At 38.9% G+C, this 14,375-nt stretch overlaps 1 protein-coding gene across 1 annotated transcript in view; it reads left to right on the plus strand.

Annotated features, from left to right (window-relative positions):
* The window catches only part of LOC138053258 (NLR family CARD domain-containing protein 3-like), a gene marked incomplete at its 3' end in the record, with an annotated part of 32,181 nt that extends 22,480 nt beyond the window's left edge, over positions 1–9,701 (plus strand). The window contains exons 10-15 of the mRNA XM_068899915.1: positions 179–253; positions 641–757; positions 843–902; positions 1,480–1,551; positions 6,664–8,519; positions 8,604–9,701. Coding sequence (XP_068756016.1) covers positions 179–253; positions 641–757; positions 843–902; positions 1,480–1,551; positions 6,664–8,519; positions 8,604–9,701 — 3,278 coding nt within the window. The remainder of the gene's footprint in view (positions 1–178; positions 254–640; positions 758–842; positions 903–1,479; positions 1,552–6,663; positions 8,520–8,603) is intronic.
* Positions 9,702–14,375: the final 4,674 nt, after the last annotated feature.

The following is a 14,375-nucleotide window of genomic DNA, read 5'->3' on the forward strand; positions in this document are numbered from 1 at the left end:
GGTTAAGAAACGGCCAAAGGGTTGCACGGTAGTTTTCATCACATTATCAACATTGTTATTCGGTACAGTTGGGACAAAATTGAGAGTGCATATCCAAGGATTTTCACGGCAGAATTTTTCCCAAGAGTTTTATCCAAGATTGCAGGTGTTGCAAATTTTTACTTACAAATATTTACAGATATCTCTTTGACTGATCATGGCCTTTCATCAAAGAAAGCACGAGAAGAAGAGGAAGAGTCTAAGGAACACGCAGGTAAAGTCATGTAAACCGAAGCAAATTTTAATCTGACTCTAAATTTAGCTGACAGAACACAACACAACCCGGATCACTCGACCCGGAGTCGAGCACACTAACCATGAGATCACCGCGTGAAATGATGTACACTGTGGATACTGCTTGTGCAGTCTTACGTCTGCCAAACAACGAAACCTAGACACGTTCTTTTTATGTGTTGTGTTAGTTACGAACAGTAGATAGTTTAGGTGCCCGCTGTCTAGCTAGAAGAATCCCCAAAAGGGTCAATCAAATTGCTCGCTGCTGGTAAGAGTTGTTGAGCCAGAAATAATGAGATTAAGCTTCAAATAAGCTCGTATTGTGTATGCCGTTTATCATTTATGCGAATTCCAACTTACTGTAAAGTAATGTATGGTTTGTTGTATTTGACTTTTACGGATGTTTCTGCTAAGGAACAAACTCTGCTCCTATTTCCAAGTGAAGGCTTCCCAACTTCTTCTGTGGCTTCTCATCGAAGAGAAGGTATATATGACCTTACGGCAATTTGACCATGTTTTTTGTAACTCTGAAAGACTCACGTATTGTTCGCCTTCATTTATTTCGACAGATGCTTCCTGCGAGCCTCAGATGCCATCAGACGCACAAGGAAAATTAAAGAGAAAGTCCGGTAAGGAATAATTAGGACTTTCACAAGTACAAAGCGGCTGTTCGAAGGACATTTCTCGAATAGAGCCTGTTTACTCACGTGATAAGGTGCCTTGGTTTCTTTAACTGAACAAAAGATGCAACGTTGTGTTTGCGTTAAAAAAAGAAGAGTTCAATTCCCGGGGGATTAGTTTCTAGACATTACCGTGGCAGCGCTTTCTTTATTTGGCCTTTCTGGCGTCATGAGCCTAAACGTTGTGTACACTTGAAGACACTGATAACCACAGATGGATCTGGGGGACACCATGAGCATTGCCTGAATTGAAATTATAATAACCTTTCCAATATCAAAAATATAATTACCGACCTAAGTAGCACTTTGTATTATTTTTTTGTAAATAATTGCAATTGTAATTTGTTTACTCATGGAACACCTTAAGAGCGCTCAGGAGCTCGTTTCCGTGCATTCCGGATCAAACTGGAATTTGGCAGTGTTGGTGAACTAGTGAGATAACGATTCAAATAAGCTCGTATCGTGTGCGCCGTTTATGCGAATGCCAACCTTAAGTCATGTGTGGTTTGTTATGTGATTTTGACAGATGAACAACGTCAGGTCCTATTTACAAGCGAAAGCTCTCCATCTTCTTCCCTGGCTGCTGATCGAACGAAAGGTATATATGACCTTAAATAAGTGCGATAGAGGCAATTTGACCATGTTGGAAATCGAAATGTTGCGCAAAAATAAGCAATTTTTACATAATATTATGAGCTTTTTTGCTCTGCCCAACGTGATTTTAAAGTGGATTTATTACTTCATTATAATTGTCACTGCATTTCAATTTGAATATATTATTATTCCTGTAATATTGCGTTGGTTTTATGTTAACTCGTGCTCGTTTTAGTTCTTACCCCTAAGCACTGTGATACGCAAGCCTAACACTTACGCACACAGGCAGAAAACATTATGTGGGAATTTTATTATGAAAACAAACGTGGATAGGACAACAGGCTCATTTAGAAACTCTGCTTGTGTGTGTACCAGAAATGACTAGTAAAGCGGCAAAACGTAGGAAAATCAGCCAAGAGGGCTTGCATACCACTGACACCTCTAAATTAAATCACAGGATCAAATTTAGCTTGTGATAGTCATTTTCTGACCCGCCAGCTTTTCAGCAAATATATTTGCGTCAGTGCATTCTCGCAATTTCTTCACGAAACTTGACTCGCACACTTTATTCGTGTGAATAATCAATCTTAATGTGAAGACGGATTAGCTAGGAAATGGGTAGGCCAAGAATAGTGTACCAGAAGAAAGGGATGGATTTTCGCTTTAAAATTGGAAATCGTCTCTCACCCTGAAAAAAGGAAAAGCTAGTAACTCTGAGTCAATCAACTTCTAAATTGGGACTGGGTTTGAGTAATGACGGCGTAGGTGGTTGGTTTTAGCCGTTCGCCTTTTTACATTTTCTTTGAAGAGTCTATGGCGGAGGCGAGGAGCAAGCCGAACGAACGGATTAGAACAAAAACGAATCAGTCGTACACTCCTAAACTCTTAATGTCCTACACTTGTTTTTATCACTGTTTGGTTGTGCATTTGTCCTTTGTTTATTTGCTAATTTTTCGTTCGACTTTTTTCCTTGACCTTATAGTTTACATCTATAGTTACTATCGGAGGTGTTCTTGGGTGGGGGTGTCCAATGTGATACTCAGAAAAAATCATAGAAAAATCGGGCCTTAAAATAGGATCCTTGAATGTTAGAGGAATAGGAGACAAGGTTAAGAGGCGTGAGATTTTTAACTGGTTACGCATGTAAAAAATGTCAATATATTTTATTCAAGAAGCCCATTGTACCGAAGACAATAAACATGAATGGCGAGCAGAATGGGGCTATCAGGCCTTTTTCGGTTGCGGCTCAAGCAAAAGCGCTAGTGTTGCTATTCTTTTCAATAATAACTTCGATTTTCAAATTTCCAAAGCTTATACTGATCCCGAGGGGCGCTTTATAATATGTGACTTAATTACCAGTGGAAAAAACTGCCCTTAGCAAATATATATGCAACAAATGAAGATGATCCTTCTTTTTTCACTTCGATCTTTGACCACTTGTTTGATTTCCAGTGAGAAGACATAATTTTAGGAGGTGACTTTATAATTTAGTGCTTAATGTTGAAAAGGATAAAAAAGGTGGTATGAGTAGGACTCATAAGAAGTCATTGGAAATCACCAACAACTATTGCCAAAGTTTAGATTTAATCGATGTTTGGAGAGTATTAAACCCAGAACTTTTTAAATTTACGCGGCGACAACGAAAACCGGAAGTTTACTGCAGACTTGATTTTTTTCTGGTAAGTCAAGGAATACTCTGTAACATAATCAAAGCAGATATCATTCCGGGATATAAAACGGACCATTCAATGATCGTTTTAGAAATTTCGCTACATTCTAATACTAGAGGTAGAGGATTCTGGAAACTTAACACCTCCTTTTTAATTGAAACAGAATATATTAATCAAATCAAATTGATTATACAACAAACCAAAGATGAATACAGGGAAGATGAGTTTATTAACCCTAATCTGCTCTGGGAGATGATTAAAATGAAAGTTAGAGAGGAATCGATAAAATTTGGAGCCTCCAAGAAAAAGAAAATAATAAACGAGTTAGAAGAAATTGAGCAATCAGTTGCAAAATTGGAACAAGATTTAAGTGATATGCATATTAATGATTCTCGAAAACAAAAAATATGGACCGACCTTGAAGCAAAGAAAGAACAATTAGAATCATTAATCGAATATAAAACAAAAGGGGCAATTATCAGATCGAAATCACGATGGTATAATGAAGGTGAAAAAAATACGAAATATTTTCTTAATCTGGAAAAGAGACATTGCAAACAAGGAACAATTACTCAACTTAAAATCAGTGAAAAGGATTTTGCAGATACAGACAAAGAAATTCTGAATGAGTGTGAGTCTTTTTATCAAACTCTTTACAGTTCCAAAACCAATAACGAGAAATCTAGTGACGTTTTTTTCCCACCACAGCAAAATCAAAATTATTTGACCAATGCGGAACAACTTGTTTGCGAAGGCTTGTTGAATAGGGAAGAATGTCTGTATACGTAAGCGCTAAACAGTATGAATTCGGCAAAAACGCCAGGAACAGATGGCCTCCCTTGCGAATTTTACAAGATTTTTTGGATTGATGTGAGTGATATCTTGGTAAGTTCTTTTAACTATTCGTATGAAACAGGAACACTTTCAGTATCGCAAAGACTTGGAATTGTTAAAGTTATTCCTAAAAAGGACGCGGATCTCAGTCTAATTAAAAAATTGGCGACCCTTGACTAACTGACTAACTGTGACTATAAGATTGCAACAAAAGCCATAGCAAACAGAAGAAAAATTTTTCTTCCGAAACTTATCTCTGATGATCAGACAGGTTTTATTAAGAATAGATTTATTGGTGAAAATATCCTTTTAATTGATAGTGTTATTAGATACACGGCAGCGAAGAATATTCCCGGACTTCTTCTTTTCCTTGATTTCGAGAAAGCATTTGATACGTTAGAGTGGACTTTCATTCAAAAGACTTTAAAGTATTTTGGCTATGGCCCACAACTTCTAAAATGGATTAACATTTTTTTACTGTAACATTGAAAGCTGTATTTTGAACAATGGTTGGGCGAGCAATTTCTTTAAACCGACTAGAGGAGTTAGGCAGGGCTGCCCTTTGTCGCCATACTTATTTGTTTTATCGGTAGAAGTAATGGCCGAAGCCTTTCGAAAAAATGAAAAAATTAGAGGAATAACTGTGAAAGCAAAAAATATTAAGTTGAGCCAATATGCAGATGACACCACGCTAATCTTGGACGGTTCTATAGAATCCCTTGAAGAATCTTTAAGACTATTAAATCTTTTTGGAGAGGTATCTGGTCTCCGACTCAACTGTGGTAAAACAGAAGCTCTATGGATCGGTTCAAAGGTAAACAGTGATCTTAAACTCTGTCCTGAAAATAATTTAAATGGCGTAAAGGAAAAGTTAAGGCTCTTGGTTTTTGGTTTTCGTCGGATTCAAATATAACAGTTTCTCATAATTACATAGATAAAGTGGAAAAAGTGAAAGCGATGTTAAGTTGTTGGAAATTTCGTAGACTTAGTCTGCTTGGGAAAATTACAGTCATTAAAAGTCTTGCGGTATCACAATTGGTGTATATACTTGCGCCACTTCAAACAGACCATAAAGCAATTAAAGAGATAAACGTGCTCTTTTATAAATTTTTATGGGACGGAAAAGGGGATAAAATAAAAAGAAATGTTATGATAAACGATTTTTCTGAAGGAGGACTTAAAATGATTGATATAGAGTCTTTTAATAAATCTCTTAAATCATCTTGAATTAAAAAAATATCGTGATCCTGAAACCAGTAGCAGCTGGAAGTGTTTTGTTGACTTGGAACTTCAGTCACACGGACGCGAAAGACGATATTTTAGCAACCTTACTAGGAAGGACGCGTGCTGTTTCATTGAGGTCTCAGACCCTTTCATCAAAGAAATTCTTGAAATTTGGTGTGAGCTTCCTTCACCGAAAACTTGACAACCGAAGCACAGTTTTTATCTTCACCTCTATGGTACAACTCACATAAAAATTGGAAATAGACCAGTTTTTTTCAAAGACTGGTCCCTTAAAGGTATAACCGAAGTTAAGCACATCCTAAATGATTCCTTTGAGTTTTTATCTTTGACTGCTTTTCAAGACAAATATAACCTTCAAGTTCCTCCCTTAAGTTATTACGGAATAATTTCGGCAACTAATTCTCTCCGTAGGCAAAGTGAAAGGACTAATGCTAGTTATGAGAGCTTCCTTTCAAAATTTCTAAAAAACTCAAAACCCTCTAGATTGATTTACAAGAAGTTAGTATCAATAAAAAGTGAGCTACCAACTCTAAGTCAAGAAAAATGGCACAAAGAAATTAATCTGGAACCCGGTCACAAAGTCAACTGGAAAGCAGCCTATGTCTTGGCCTTTACATGTACCAAGAGTTCAAAACTCATAGTTTTTAATTTTAAATTCCTACATCGACGACTTTCAACTAATAGTTTTCTTAAGAAAATAGGATGTTTAGATAACGAGAAATGCACCTTCTGTCAATATGGTAAAGAAAGCCTCTTTCATTTATTTTGGGAATGTAGCAAAAGCCGTTGTTTTTGGAATCATGTTTTTTCATGGATGCAGGCCTGTAAAATTGTTAGTAAAGAATATGCTTTTCAGGTAGATACTTGCTTGGGACTGAGGCCAGATACCTCTAAATACAATTTGCAAATTAATTTTTGTTTTTTGACAAGCAAACATTTCATCTGGCTGTGTAAATTTAAAGAACAAAAGCCAATTTTCGAAGAATACTTACGGCATCTACAATATATTCATAAAGTAGAGAAGGAAGATACAACAACGCGAAAGAAATGGGAACCGCTATTGCTTCAAAAATAAATAAATAAATACAGAATCCAGCACCTTGTTCTCCAACTGTACAGGCAATTCCGATCTTGTAGAGTATAATAAATTGGTCGCTCCTCTCAAAACAAGAGCACCTCCTCCTTTTTTATTTATTTATTTTATTTTATTTTTCTTTATGATGTAAACATATTCCGTGTGTGTGGGTGTGAGTGTGTTTTGTGGGGGGAGGGGTGTTTGTGCTTTCAAAACATGTAAGGTGATAAAAAAAAAAAAAAAACTTCTAAATTGACCCTATTTTCTTGGTGTTTGTTTGTTTGTTTTGCAGCTAGTTCTTTATGTCAAAGTGATATCATAGAATCCATAAGACAAATTTACCAAAAGTGTGAAGGGGTGGTTTGCCCAGTTCCTTGGTGTGAAGGGTTCAGCTTCCAATTAGAGAACATTTTCACCAGACTTAAGATAGTCGCAAAAGAAAAGACACGCGGAACGCTGGCGAAAGAAATCACCAACATGACAAGTATTTTTACATCACACGAAGATTGCCAACATCCACGGATTGTCCTGATTGAGGGTGAACCTGGCATGGGAAAGACGACCTACTGTCAAAAGCTGGCATATGATTGGGCAACTGAACAAGACCGCAAATGGGACGAGTCTTTCCCAAGAGTAGAGGTGCTCCTGCTCCTCAGATGTTGTGAAATTGAATCTAGCATCTGGGAGGCTATCGACGATCAAATTCTGCCGGAAGAAATTGACCCAGAGTTGAAAGAAACGTTTTTCCGTTTCGTGCGAGAAAACCCTGCTAAAGTCCTGTTAGTGCTCGATGGGTTAGACGAGGCAGACCCTCAAAAATTGGCTGTGTACTTTAGTCTTCTTCAAAGAAAGCTGCTCCGTGGTTGTCACATTGTTCTTACTTCCCGTCATGAAGCAGGAAATAAAGTAAGACCTTTCTCGGACACACTGTTGGAGATTGTGGGATTCACGAGCAGTGATGCGAAGTGTTTTATAAGGAAGTATTTTCGACACGCAGAACAAATGGCAGAGAAGCTGATAAATGTACTGTGGCATCCGTATGATGCTGATGAGCACATTGAAGGGAATTTAAATGAACTAACTAAAAACCCTTTGAATACACTTCTGCTCTGTGTGCTTTTCGAAGATTATGGCGGCATTCTACCAAACAACAGAACACAGCTGTACGTAGAGATCGTTCTCTTCGTTTTGAGGCGATACGAAATGAAGAACCACTTACCAAGCAGTGGTAAAGACCTTCTAATAGTTTACAAGAAGGAACTGATGACCCTAGGAAAAATGGCGCAAGAATCTCTTTTTAAAGGAGAACAGCATTTCGAAGACGTCGAAGGGAATTTCACGGAAAGTCTGTTCATTAAATTTGGCTTTCTCTCGATCCAGGCTGGCGGTAGCAAGAGAATGCCTTGTTTCCGTTATAGCTTTTTTCACAAGAGTTTTCAAGAATTCTTTGCCGGGCTATATCTTGCGTTTTCCATCCTTGATGGAGCAATTGACGAGAAGTCAGTTCTGACCGAAGAAAGATATTTTCGTGAACTAAATCAAGTTTTCATGTTCATGAGTGGAATCATATCCTCACATTCCGAGGAAACGGCAGTGTCGATTGTGAATAGTGTTGCCTCACTTGCAAGTGTGACAGGCCGCAGATCTCCCAGGAACCCGTACCTGGACATGGCTTTTCATGTCATAGAGGAATGTAAAACTTTCTCGGAAAACCTGTATACTAAATTGGCTTATACCCTTGGCAAAAGTCTTGATTTGACGGAAATTCCAATATACTTGGGATCACGTACACGGATTGCTGCCTTTTCCCAGGCCGTCGCAGTAAACACCTCCCTTACTACTTTGGATTTGTCTTACAACTCCATTGGTGATGAGGGTGCTACTTCACTTTCCCAGGCCCTCGCAGTAAACACCTCCCTTACTACTTTGGATTTGTCTCGCAACTCCATTGGTGATGAGGGTGCTACTTCACTTTCCCAGGCCCTCGCAGTAAACACCTCCCTTACTACTTTGGATTTGTCTTGCAACTCCATTGGTGCTGAGGGTGCTACTTCACTTTCCCAGGCCCTCGCAGTAAACACCTCCCTTACTACTTTGCATTTGTCTCACAACTCCATTGGCGATGCGGGTGCTACTTCACTTTCCCAGGCCCTCGCAGTAAACACCTCCCTTACTACTTTGCTTTTGTCTGACAACTCCATTGGCGTTGCGGGTGCTACTTCATTTTCCCAGGCCCTCGCAGTAAACACCTCCCTTACTATTTTGGCTTTGTCTGGGAACTCCATAGGTGATGAGGGTGCTCCTTCACTTTCCCAGGCCCTAGCAGTAAACACCTCCCTTACTACTTTGCATTTGTCTGGAAACTCCATTGGTGATAAGGGTGCTACTTCACTTTCCCAGGCCCTCGCAGTCAACCCCTCCCTTTCTCCCTTGACGTTGTCTGCAAGCTCCATTTCTGCTGAGGGTGCTACTTCACTTTCCCAGGCCCTCGCAGTCAACACCTCCCTTACTACTTTGAATTTGTCTGCAAACTCCATTTCTGCTGAGGGTGCTGCTTCACTTTCCCGGGCCATCGCAGTAAACATCTCCCTTACTACTTTGTATTTGTCTGGAAACTCCATTGGTGATGAGGGTGCTACTTCACTTTCCCAGGCCCTTGCAGTAAACACCTCCCTTACTACTTTGAATTTGTCTAGGAACTCCATTGGTGATGAGGGTGCTGCTTCACTTTCCCAGGCCCTCGCAGTAAACACCTCCCTTACTACTTTGTATTTGTCTGGAAGCTACATTGATTCTGAGGGTGCTGCTTCACTTTCCCGGGCCATCGCAGTAAACATCTCCCTTACTACTTTGTATTTGTCTGCGAACTCCATTGGTGATGAGGGTGCTACATCACTTTCCCAGGCCCTCGCAGTAAACACCTCCCTTACTACTTTGTATTTGTCTGACAACTCCATTGATGATGAGGGTGCTACCTCATTTTTCCAGGCCCTCGCAGTAAACACCTCCCTTACTACTTTGAATTTGTCTCGGAACTCCATTGGTGATGAGGGTGCTACATCACTTTCCCAGGCCCTCGCAGTAAACACCTCCCTTACTACTTTGAATTTGTCTCACAACTCCATTGGTGCTGAGGGTGCTACATCACTTTCCCAGGCCCTCGCAGTAAACACCTCCCTTACTACTTTGGATTTGTCTCGCAACTCCATTGGTGCTGAGGGTGCTACTTCACTTTCCCAGGCCCTCGCAGTAAACACCTCCCTTACTACTTTGGATTTGTCTCGCAACTACATTGGTGCTCCTCGCCTTAGTTTAGACTCTCGCATGAACTCGAACATCTCTGATATGCGTGATCATCTTCTTTCTAAAGGTTTAGTGTTTACATCGACGCCAACAGGATCATGACTCACAATATTAGGGACCTTAAGCAAGGACGACGACAACGGCTACGAGATAGTTGACTAAAAATATTATGGAATTTAAGATCTACGACGGAAAACGTCAATTCAAAATATAACATGGCTCTATCTATCATAAGTCTTTCGCGATTATTCAGTCTCCTTCACGTCCTACAAAGTATTCTAAAAATGAATTGGTACAAGCGGTTTCAGAGTTAAAATAGAGAATGAAAGATTATCTGTTCCGTTGTCGTTGGGGACCTTAAGCAAGGACGACGACGACGACGACGGATACGAGAACGTTGGTTAAAAATATTATTTCCCGTTACTGTAATAATTTTGCGATTACTCCATGTCTCTCTTCGGCTTGGAAAGTGTGAATACACAATCCAAGAATAAAGTTGATGAGAACGGTGTGGGTGTATGTTCAGAGAGAAAATTGAAAATTCATAGTCATGTGCTCTCGTTCTCTACATGACCTCAAATTTGAACATTTCACGTCGTAGTCAAGACGAGAACGGCAAAGAAATGTATCAAGATGTAAAGCGCACGTGCAGGGCGTGCAAAGCTATTGTTTCTGCTCGCTAAATATGCAAATTTATGGCGTTCTTGTAGCCGTTGTCGTCAGCTCAAGGTCCATATTATCTTTTAGAGTTCACGGTGTTGTTGTTGAATTTGACGACTATCTCACTTCACCTCCTCACCCCTTGTTCGTTGGTTTAGCATGCATTGAAAGGTTAAAAGTCACTTTTTTGCTTATGCGTCACGAGAAAGGAAGGGCTTACATACATAGAAATACACCCATTTTGTCCCTTGAGATATGTTTCAGTTAAAGTGTTACTCTGATAAAAAAACACAGTCGAGTCTTTTTTCCTTCGGATTTTGAAATTGTGTTTGCTGAACACTTGACTGGCCAAATGTTTGGCTTTTTTGTGGTCCGCCATTACTTACGTTCACAACTGACCGATTGGACATTAGAGGGTTGGATCTAGGGGTAAGTGACTTCATTTACTGACTAGTTAAACGTTTCAGCGCGTAAATGCAGTTTATCATATATGCAAAACGCGAGTTTAAAGTCTGAAAGCACGAAACTCCCCTGCTGCATATCAAGTCAGCCACGTACACACGCACTGTCACTTGTGAGTCTTTGACGTCATTTTCTCCTCGATCCAGCTCTCTCAAGAATTTAAAGCTAGTAATGGCAGAACCATTTAATAGGAAAATGTCAGTTAAAATTTTGAAATCAAAGCTTAAAACTTGGGTCACTTAGTGTTAACGTAGTTTTGAAATCCAAAGAAAAAGAAGAATTGATTTTTTGGTCATAGTACGGCTTTAAGACATTTTACATAAAATAGAAAGGGAAATGTGCTACTCAAGATGTCCGCATAGATGATAGACAGCAGGCGCGCAATCCGATGACTTTTTATGACTTCCGTCAGTTGCCTTTTTTAATCTACTTCAATTTCACATAGAACTCAAGCCGGTCAAATGCTAAAAGCGCCAGTTTCGTTGCACCACATTTTTGTCTCTTTTTTAAAATAGACCAAATTGGCTAACTCATTGTTTACCCAATTTATATAATAACCCAAGTTATTCACGGATTTTGATTGGTTCTTGCCTATGATCTATTAGAGGACAGACGCACGATTGACGTCACCATCAGCTTTTATGCGAATAAAGTTTAATTCTTTGTTATATAAAACAAATAGATTCCATGTTGCCGTGGGTCTGTGCAGTAACAGATCACAGAAGACGTCAAAATGTGGTAAGAACATCAGTGACACACTCGGCTATCGCCTCTAGTGCCACTTTTTTGTTCTTACCACATTTTGACGTCATCTGTGATCTACTACTGAACAGACGCACGGCAACATGCAATCTATTTGTTAATGAGATCCTTTCAGAATAAAACGTTTTGTTCCAAGTATTTTTATATTATTTAAATGTGAATGCTACATTAACATATAAATGCATTATAAACCCCGAGAGATTTGAATGGAGACTTTTCCCCTAGTGTAAACATAGTCTAAGAATGTGTCTGTACGTGAGTGCTGTTGAGACGTTACTGTAATGATATCAAAGAATGCTGCGGCTTTTCACATTCAGGTTCAGTAATCTGACAAGATTCTTGTAAAATAAATGTATTTACTTGTTAATAACAAATGAATTTTAGTGGCAACTATTTCAGGCAAATGCTAGTTTCAATAGGCCATTTTCCAAATATCAAATATTCAGCTTGATATTGAGGCAGTGAGGACAAATAAAAAATAAAAACACTATGGAATGAATGTGAAAAATATTTACATAATTATCATTCACTTTCCTTTGTCTTTATCCTCTAAATCTCTCTTTCAAGCTTAATTTTAATATATCGAAAAAGGCCTATTCAGTGCATTAATATGTACATTAATGTTGTTAGGTCTATTAAGCTGCGAAGATTGCTGCAGCTTTTCACATTCAGGTTCAACAAATCTGACAACATCCTTATAAAGTAATTTATCAAGGTGTTCGCTTAAATGGTGTTTGTATTCTGCGTAAGCGATATCTATATATTAGTGCGTTTTCAAGGCGAAACAAACAATCTTTGTGGTATCCTTTTAATGCAATTTTACAAAGGTCTTATCAATGAAGTTTCTTCATTACTTTGCTTTGTGTAAATATAGTGTTTTGTTTACGAATTAAATCAATTTAACAAGAGAGTTTGATAGGTTTATTCTACTTATCGGGAGCAGCGAGTTTAAGAGGGTCCTGATATGCTCTTACCTGAGGATTACCATAGAAACATCTTTCAACCCGAGTTCAAGGCTCATACTGTCATTTACCGTAAGAAACCAAAACGTTCATCCCCACGGTCAGGTTGTTATGGTAAGGAGACTTTCTTAAAGACGAAAAAGGAAACGTTTTCCTTTCTTCTTCTATTTCCTTTGTTCACCCTTTTATTCCCAAGATCGAAACGTTCATTCTCCTAACTAGTATCATAGCTTTCTTTGTTGAATAGTCATGAGAATTTGGTGTTAAATCACATCCCTTAAGCTGATAATTCACTTCTTTGTCAATACCTGTTTGACAGAGATTTTATTGAGATTATGAGGAGAATTTACGTGCTGATTACTGCTGGGAGTCAAAGACTGAGCCCTTACCCTACTATCTACCTCTTACTCTCCAAGTATCTTTATCGTATCTGAAATGAATGCATATTTCAAGTGCGGGCTGAAAGAGAGAAGTGATCCTCACACTTATCTGGACAATTTAAGAAATTGTCTCGTATTGGAGACAGACTTACCCCACTATCTACCCCTTAGTCTCCAAGTATCTTTATCGTATCTGAAATGAATGCATATTTGAAGTGCGGGCTAAAGACGAAAGAGAGAAGTGATCCTCACACTTATCTGGACATTTTAAGAAATTGTCTCTTATAGCAGACACTCTTACCCCATTATCTACCCCTTAGTTTTCGAGTATCTTTATCGTATCTGAAATTAAGAGTTTGTTATTGTATCGTATCTGAAATTATGAGTTTGTTATTGTATCGTATCTGAAATTAAGGGTTTGCTTGCACGGTGCGTTCTCAAGTTATTCAGAGTTGAGGGCGGGGCTTCCACGGGGGTACCTCCTCGGGCCACTGTTGTTTAATATATTTATTAATGACTGGAATTACGCGGTCCCGGACGTGTCTTTGAGATTATACGGTGATGAAACGACTCTGTATGCATCAGATGTCTCGCCCATTGCCCTACACTTTGTTGTGAACCAGGGTCTCATGCAGCAGCTTGTCGGAGTGGTTCGATGCAAACTATTTGTTGATAAACATGTACAAGGGCAAGACGCAAGCCCTTCCAATCGGTCCTTGCAAGACTAGTACGATCTTGACTTAACTTTGAATGGTTCTGGCGTTACTAAACTTCCCTCTATTAGAATCCTGGGCGTGGAACTTGATAGCCTGTTAAACTTTAGAGAGCATATTTCCAGTCAGCTAAAAAAGGCGTATGCGAAGACCGGCGCACTTAGGAGGATTAAGCGTTTTGTACCTATGAACGTTATTCTAGCATTATACAAATCTCTCATTTTACCACATCTAGAATATTGTAGTCGCCTCCTGTCAAGGGTGGGGAACGTCCATGCCAATAAAATCGAAGACGCCAATCGTTATATATTAAGGATACTGACAGGGCACCGGGAAATCATTGACTTACCAAGAACTCGTAAATAGATGCAAGTTGGACACTTCAGAGCGTAGGAAAAAGCAGCAAGCTCTGATCCTCTTATTTAAATGCATTGGGAATACAAGGCCGAAATACATTGGACACTTTTTTAGCATAAGAGAAACGTCTTACAATTTAAGAGGAAATGGGATTAATCTTTGCGTTCTCAAATTTAATCTTAATTTTTGCCTACAAGTGCGCTCAACTGTGGAATAAACTTCCAGTTAAAGTCAAGCTGGCCGATAATGTTAAGCTAAGATCAATTCAGCTGCAATTTTTGTTCTTTTTTATATATACTAGATATTATAATTGTAGATTTAATGCACGTTCGTATTTTGAACGAGCACTTGTGCCCTTAAACGATAACGTGGTTAAATAAATTATTGTATTGTATTGTATAGGAA

This window comes from Montipora capricornis, chromosome 6 (genome assembly GCF_036669925.1).
Source record: "Montipora capricornis isolate CH-2021 chromosome 6, ASM3666992v2, whole genome shotgun sequence".
NCBI lineage: Eukaryota > Metazoa > Cnidaria > Anthozoa > Scleractinia > Acroporidae > Montipora > Montipora capricornis.